The sequence below is a fragment of the Eleginops maclovinus genome, chromosome 14, assembly GCF_036324505.1.
Source record: "Eleginops maclovinus isolate JMC-PN-2008 ecotype Puerto Natales chromosome 14, JC_Emac_rtc_rv5, whole genome shotgun sequence".
NCBI classification, from domain to species: Eukaryota; Metazoa; Chordata; class Actinopteri; order Perciformes; family Eleginopidae; genus Eleginops; species Eleginops maclovinus.
In genome coordinates, this window is record NC_086362.1 from 9,600,249 (window position 1) to 9,608,025 (window position 7,777).

General features: G+C 40.0%; 2 protein-coding genes across 2 annotated transcripts; one reads left to right on the plus strand and one right to left on the minus strand.

Annotated features, from left to right (window-relative positions):
- Nucleotides 1-2,928: 2,928 nt before the first annotated feature.
- Nucleotides 2,929-4,327, plus strand: gpha2 (glycoprotein hormone subunit alpha 2). Its single transcript, XM_063901182.1, has 3 exons — nucleotides 2,929-3,049; nucleotides 3,204-3,388; nucleotides 3,478-4,327. The coding sequence occupies exons 1-3, from the start codon at nucleotides 2,929-2,931 to the stop codon at nucleotides 3,580-3,582; spliced, it is 411 nt and encodes a 136-aa protein (XP_063757252.1). The 3' UTR covers nucleotides 3,583-4,327.
- A 691-nt stretch (nucleotides 4,328-5,018) lies between these two features.
- On the minus strand, nucleotides 5,019-7,489 carry LOC134876054 (glycoprotein hormone beta-5-like). Its single transcript, XM_063900897.1, has 3 exons — nucleotides 7,218-7,489; nucleotides 6,275-6,489; nucleotides 5,019-5,248 (listed from the first exon to the last, which is right to left on the minus strand). The coding sequence occupies exons 2-3, from the start codon at nucleotides 6,473-6,475 to the stop codon at nucleotides 5,060-5,062; spliced, it is 390 nt and encodes a 129-aa protein (XP_063756967.1). The 5' UTR covers nucleotides 6,476-6,489; nucleotides 7,218-7,489; the 3' UTR covers nucleotides 5,019-5,059.
- Nucleotides 7,490-7,777: the final 288 nt, after the last annotated feature.

Below are 7,777 nucleotides of genomic sequence, written 5' to 3' on the forward strand. Positions count from 1 at the left end.
TTTTGGGACATTTGAATGTCATCTGTGGTCTGATTGGAACGTTTGTGACTTTTGTGACATGTCACCGAAGTGTCCAGAAACTGCCCAAAAAATAATCTAAGTTTAATAAAGGAATATCCCGCTGTAGTTTGGACAGTGTGGTTGCTAAGCTGGCTTCCTCATCCACATTTTACCCATCATGTCCACACAGAGTTGACCCAAACCAGCAATATCTTCTGACCCGACCCTGCCCTTCCTCCTGCAGCCACAAATGGAAAACCCAGGCGTGTGTGTGTGTGTGTGTGTGTGAGGTCTCCCACTCTCTTTATTTATTAGCATCAATCAGATCGAGGAGATAATTGTCTTTGTGATTTTGCATGCATGTGCGTAGCCTGTGCGTCTCTGTGCATGTGTGTGTGTGTGTGTGTGTGTGTGTGTGTGTGTGTGTGTGTGTGTGTGTGTGTGTGTGTGTGTGTGTGTGTGTGTGTGTGTGTGTGTGTGTGTGTGTGTGTGTGTGTGTGGTAAAGCTGCGTGTGTTCTTACTATTGTGGTGGTGTGCGTTGATGGAAAACCTATCTAGTTTTCCTCTGTGTCACAGCAGCGGTCCCCCTAAAGGTTGAAATCAGAGGGGGAGGGTGCAGGGACAGAGAGAAAGACGCTTACACACACCAAGAGGAAGACGTTAAAGAAAGAAGGCAATTTTAATAATTTTTTGCAATCATTTCACTTTTTTTGTGCAGGTTAAGAGAGAGGCACTTTTAGAAAAAAAGGGGAAACATTCACACAGTGTCAGCTCTAATTGTGGGTGTGTCCAGAGCTATAAGTGCCTTCACTCTTACCTGTGTTACTTATATCCCTGCATGAGGCGCCGAGCAGACACACACACCTGTCAGTCGACTCACCTGCACTGCACTCCAGAATCTGCACTCTGCTCCACATCTTCAGGTAAGAAAACACAGGGCTGCTTTTTACACCTGGAATGAAATTGAATGCATCATGTTGGTGGAATAGACCTTTAAATGTTCTGTTCTGTTAAGCTATGGTGTTGTATTAGTTGCTTTCTTATTGATTTAAATCTTTATTTGTTATTTGAATTGAACAATGGGGGTGGGGGGCATTTTTATTCTGCAGATCTCTGCGCTGCATGTTAATAATAATAATCTTATATTGCCCCATTCATTATTTTTCAAGTGAGCATACATGTTGCTGTGTTTGGAAGGTTTTATCTTGAATCGACTGACTACTCAGCTGACTTCTACTGTCATGACAATGACATTGAATTATTTTGATTTATATGCTGCACGATATAGATATTTTGTAAAGAAAATGGATCGTACTCTGTGTCTCCTTTTAGTCTGTACTAATTTAAGACAGTATTCTTCCTGTCATTAAGGCTTTGACCATTTTAACTGAGCAGGAAAATGCATAGGGAATTGTTCAAAAGAAACTGTATTGTAGTAGAGGTTTCAGGTTCTTGACTTAGCAAAAAACACTGACTCAACTCCTGTAACTTATTATATATCAGCAATTAATAGTATTTTGTTTTTTAAATGGTCAGCTGCAGCTTTTGGGTCAATGAACTGAGATGTTCAAATAATATAAATCACATTAAAGGGAATAAAGTAGTAACATTCCTCCATTTACTTTCCAAATATCTGTTATTTTCAAATCTAGATCCTTGCAGCATTTTGCTGTCTTTACACTTCTGAGGAGCATTTTAAGAAAGCGTGAGAAAGAGTTTTCCATCTACTTTGTGTCATTGATTACTTCTATGCACAGCTTTTAAATTATATCCAAAGGCAACACTGGTAACATGATTTTATCAAGGTTTTTGTGGATGTGTTTACAAGCATTTGAAAGATGTTGAGGTATTTAGTCTTTGGGCTGTTTTTGGAGGATATTACAACCCACTTTCCTTAAAGACAAACCTGCCTTTAGGCGTGGAAACCCCACATAAGAGGAAAAAGCGGAGCATTTCCCCTGCCTCTCCAGCTGACATGGGGTTAATGGGCTCACACACACAGTCCTGACCTGTTAATTTGTCCGTACCACCGGCGTTAATGGCTTCCCTAGGGGTCGTTCCACCATCCCCGTGGAGGCAATTCCTCCCGTCGGCGGGAAGCGGAGCTGGAAAGAGCTGCCATTTTAAAGGGCAAGGGTCAGGATCACCAAATTCCCAGGAAAACATGACTTTATTGTTTACACACGTGTTGGAGTGTGTGTGTGAGGGGGTGTGAGCATATATGCACACATATATGTTCCCATTCATGCTTATGTGGGTTAACAGGGAAAAGACTGATTCCTTTACCCTTACTCTATTTTAAAGAAAGCTTTGTGTTGAGTATCTGATTATGCTGCCGCTTTCTTGTGTGCAGCTATGTGTACATTTTCACGAGTCAGTGTGAGCTGTGTATGTATACATGTGTCAGCAGGTAGCTGTTAAGTGAGGCAGACAGAAAAGATGAAGACTGTATTGTTTTTATTCACATTAGCTGTGACACACCGGCAGGCAGGCGAGCAGGGAGGGAAATCACCCTGGTAGATAAGGGAGGGGGCTATGGGTTTTGATTTGAGGGGAAAGTTCAACAGGAGAAGATCATCTCAGGTTGAGGGAAACTCAGGGTTTGAGAAAGCTGCGGTTCCTTTAGTTTCTTCAGCTCATAACAAAACTCACAATTTTAACTCAAGTGAAAAATGATGTGTGTGTACACATCGAGATTCAGATTTACTCCTAAATGACCTTCCTTAGCCCCTGTTCCATCCTCAATGTTTCATTGAATTAAAAAATAAGTGATTGTTCTGTTTGTTTGTAATGTAAAAGTCTAAAAGGGTAAACTTTGTAGTAGTTCAAAAGGACAAATGCTGAGATACATTTAAGATTATATCCAACATTAAAGTCTAATGGTACATACTTTGCCTTTTGTTTGGGTCCTCCAGCCTGCCATCCAGATGTCGCTGTGCATGACGTCACATTTCTGCATGCTGGTCCTACCAGTGATGTCACTGCTGCTGCTCTTCTCTCCTATTGGATGGAGCCACGATGGCCTCACCCCAGGGTGTCACCTACACCGTAAGTAACCCACTGATTTGAAAATGCATTTCCATTCAAAACAGCATACACGTATGTGCACATTTTCATTGAGTAACAGAGTTTAGGAAAAATGTGTTTTTTCAGTTACCAAAATGAACATAACAGTGTTTTTGTATGACCCTCCTGTCTCCAGCTTTCAACGTGACCATTCGCAGTGACCGTCGCAGCACATGTAAAGGCACCCACCTGGTCTACGCCTGCGTTGGTTACTGCGAGTCCAGCGCCTTCCCTTCCAGATACTCCGTGCTGGTGGCCTCCAACTTCACCCACAACATCACCTCCGCCTCACGATGCTGCACCATAAGCAAGGACGCTAAGGTAAAAAACTACCGTACAAAATAAAACAAATGCAATGTCAATTACTCTACGTTTTGGGTCATTTTGAATTTCCTCCTTTCCCACCTCAGGTCAAAGTTCGCCTGGACTGCCCTAGAGGTCGTCACCATGACGAAATAGAGATCCTGACTGCAAAGGCGTGTCGATGCGACATGTGCCGCAAGTCCCGCTACTGACAAATCAAGACAATATGATGCATCTCAAATGTACAACAAAGCCAAAAACGAATTTAAGCCGTACAAACTGCAAAATTATTGAAATACAAGTGTTTCAGGGATGAACCATAATTTTTCTATCTATGTTGAGATATTTTGAATGTTGATGAAAATCCCCTTTAATCTATTTAACTAAAAAACAATCCACTAAATTACTCTGAATACTAATTTCCTTCATTCTGGTTCTCAAAGAATAAAAGAAGGTTGTTGGAAAAAAGCCAAAAGATGAAGGGTCTATGCACATCCCCCATGTCACTCAAAATGTTTGAATTTAATCATAGGCAGAGTAACCCTGGCCTGGATTAATCGCCAAGTACATTGAGATTAAAATGAGGAATTCACATTTTTAAAAGTATAAAAGATTTGTGAGTGTGTGACCGCGTGTGTTTTGTGTGCTTGTGTACAATTTGATGTAAGGGAAGTTTTTCAAGAAAACTTGATTGATGCACATTTGTGTTTAAAGGCTATATAAACCATTCTGTAACTCCAGGATTATAATCAACCAAACCCCTTAAAAGACTGTCTTCAACTTATTTCACATTTTCAAATATGCCCAAATTTATAACAGCATTACATTAAAGTTAGAAAAGTCAAGCCATCTGCATAAAGGTTATATATACTAATAATTTCATCCATTGCAATAACCACTAAACGCAGACAAGAGACCAAAGAATGTACAAAATTATTTATATTTATGAATTTGAAACTAAAGGACATTTTGTAAATAATATGTATTAATGAAACTAAAGAATGTTGGAAATGTCAATTTAATGAAAAGAATGCACTGTGTTTCAATAAATTTCTATTCTGCAACTTAAAAGTCAAATTGTGGACGTTTGATTTTTCTTCTCACTTTCACAAATTTTTCCATAAATTAATGATACATCACATTGACTTTCATTCACTCCCCGGTGACTAACCGTTACCTTAATCATGGCCATTTCATGTCTAGTCCCAAACCTTGAACATATCCATAAGCCATGTCTTAAACCGAATGACAAGTTTTTATTTTTTAAATATGTATTCAACAAATATCTCAGTGTATTTCGGGGATTAGGGGATTTACATGTACCATCCAACATAAATATATTACTTTAATCTTAGAGATATGACATTTTCTCCATCCTAGTCATACTTATTTAACCTCTAAGGGCCTTAACGTGGAGTTATTCGCAAGTGCCTTGATTTTTATGCTAACATTTTCAAAACAAAATACCCGGGAATATTTTGAGATGTAATGTTTTCTCTGGCATTTTCTTCTTTCTAAATAGAGACATATAATGGTAAGCATACACACCGTCTACAGAAAGACACACTTCTAGGTTACAAGATGTCAAGAATGACAATTACCAATGTCTTGTTTTCATAATTTTATTCAGGTTTATTCATAGGAGTAAAACTGTTGATAACATTTTGAGCTGACGCAGCGTCCTGCCCCTCAGAAGGTCTCACACTCTGCGTCCTGTGTGGAGCAGATGGCGCAGTGGCAGTGCAGAGCCATGGGGTAGTGGTAGATGGGGGAGACATTGGGCTGGCAGCCCGGCAGGCGAGCCGTCATCTGGCGGGTCCGATTATACGTACACACTCGGTGGTGACGGTGGATGTAGGGAGGATCTAGCACAGGTTTCTGCAGGGTTCACACACACAGGTGGAACTCAGGCTACTTTGCTTTCCATCAACTGTTTTACTAGACATAGATTTCCCATGCACGGATAATCTCAGTAAATGCAACATGTTTATGAGGTCTACACATCTGCTTTTGCCCCTGCTTTGTAAGACATTTCCACAAAATCGACCAACAGATGAAAAGTGTGGTTGAAAGGACAAACACTTCTACTTTAAAGATCAAAAAAGACTTGGATATAAAAAGGTTTTGTGATATGGGTGAAATTCTAAATTCTTTGGATGAGTTTAATGTTAATTTGGGTATGCACAGCTGCATGTAAACAGGAATATTAAATTCCAATAGCCATGTAAACAGCTTTTAGGAATATTGTCTTTTTCAGTATAATCTTTGAATCATTTTTTAAACATAATCAGTGGAGTTGAGATTTCTTATCATGAAATGAAGAGCCTCCCTCTGCTGAGGAACACAGTAAAATGCAGTTGAATGTCCAGGAAAAGACTAGTAAGTCAACTTTCGTCACGATTTTAACTCTAATATTGACCTTTGCCATGTGACTGAGTCAGCTCTGTTATGCTGATTCAGATCTCTTTCTCCTCTAATGACTTTGAGTTCCTCTGAAATCGTTTTTTTAAATTGACTCAGAGGTTATATTAGAATCCCTGCAAAAGAGAACAAGTTCATAAAAAGTTCAGTACCCTCCCTAACTGCTTGCAGGGATTTTAGTACTTCTTACGACAATGACATATGGGTCATAGATGAGAATTAGTCATAGGCCTTATTATGGTTTGGGTTGAGTCATTTGATTTCTTACGATTACAGTATTATGTATTCTTTCAGGAATAGCAGCGGAAAAAGACATTGGTTTAAAGTGACTTTTGTTCTTTCACTTTTATGTGTGTGTGTGTGTGTGTGTGTGTGTGTGTGTGTGTGTGTGTGTGTGTGTGTGTGTGTGTGTGTGTGTGTGTGTGTGTGTGTGTGTGTGTGTGTGTGTGTGTGTGTGTGTGTGTGTGTGTGTGTAAATGTTACCTCCCAGGTGTGACAGCGCCCCCAGCAGGCCTCTGTGGTGATACGCAGCCCCTTGCAGCCCGGCTTCTGGGCCACGAACGAGAACTCTCTCACGGCGCAGCCTCGGAAGCCGTGAAGCGGTGTCGTCACGGCAACGCACATCTCTGCTGCCACGGCGACAACGAGGACGAGGAAAGACACGGACAGGGGATGGAGATGCATGCTGGGGATGATGACTGGAGAAAGAAACAATTACAAAATTGATGTCATGCACCAGGTCAAGTTATGAAATGTATAAAATATTCAGTTTGGCCTCTTTTATAAAAATATGTGAATTGCAGGAGGTGTATTTGACATCTATAAAGAAAGATGATCCACAACAACTGAATTTCAGAGCCAGTTTTGACATTTAGCATGACTCTCAACTCCCTCCAGTGTTTATTATGCTAACTGCAGGCAATGGTACTAGTGACCTATACTAAAAATGTAATCCCCATTTTTATCCAAACTAAAAATACATTTCTAATTATACTACAAGTGACTAATCGGGAGTGTAGTTACTTAACACATAAAAGTTGTTTTTCTTTTCTCGTTTCAATCATTTCTTAATACTACTGGAGACATCTGCTTAATTACTCTTCAAGAAAACCACTTAAAGTGCTCTGTAAACCGACTGGAATCAACTCAACCCAGCCAGACTGCAGACTGCTCGACTTGAATGAAGAAATATTACACTGAAATAAAAATACTTTCTGCATGATGTGGATACTTTTATAGGCAATGAGACACCCCACTGAGTACAATGACTCCACATAGGCTATGAAAGTGCACTGTGTAACATAGCCTGGTAACATCATTATGTACACTTTTTGTCCTTTCAGCAGTTTCTAAGAATCTTGAATGAATTATTAAAACATGAATGAACATGTCCTACATTACTTATTGGATGAAAAACACTTCTCACCTTTTCAGCTGGAGATCTTGCAGAGATTGGAGCTGCTGGACTGCGGTTCTCTCTGTCCGGACAACAAGCAGTGAATGGAACCAATCTGTCCTTGTTGTTGTTTTTAGAAGGCCATTAGGGCGGACGGACACTCTGACATCATAGCAATTACAATGAAATACCATTAGAGACCCCAAGCCAGAAATAATGGAGACTCCCTGGAAAATCCTGATGCTTGTCTATGTTTGCTTAACCTCAGCCTGTATCTCTCTGTGTGAGTGTGAGCAGTTCTCGTTCCAACTTTGGGCTCCGCTCAGTGATGTGAGGATTGTCAGAACTCAACTTGACACTTACTGTGAGGATTGGTGACATGAATACAAAAGATTGGACTTTTTAAACTCTTACTGGGTGATTTCAAACTTTTGAGACCATGTATTTAGATTACAGGCTATGACTTCAAAAACTCCAAAGTTATGGGTTTAAACCAGATCATGTGAACTCATTTGACTAATTGTCTCCAATTCTCTCACATGGACCTATTCTCAAACTTGGATTACATACCATTTTAACATGCTTTAGCC

Bases quoted from the DNA above. Each gene is read 5' to 3' on its own strand.
- gpha2 (XM_063901182.1), top strand. From the start codon at position 2,929: ATGTCGCTGTGCATGACGTCACATTTCTGCATGCTGGTCCTACCAGTG. The intron at 3,050-3,203 runs GTAAGTAACCCA...TCCTGTCTCCAG, and splicing joins CCCAGGGTGTCACCTACACC to CTTTCAACGTGACCATTCGC. The intron at 3,389-3,477 runs GTAAAAAACTAC...TTCCCACCTCAG, and splicing joins CCATAAGCAAGGACGCTAAG to GTCAAAGTTCGCCTGGACTG.
- LOC134876054 (XM_063900897.1), bottom strand. From the start codon at position 6,475: ATGCATCTCCATCCCCTGTCCGTGTCTTTCCTCGTCCTCGTTGTCGCC. The intron at 5,249-6,274 runs GTAACATTTACA...TGAACCCTGCAG, and splicing joins GGCGCTGTCACACCTGGGAG to AAACCTGTGCTAGATCCTCC.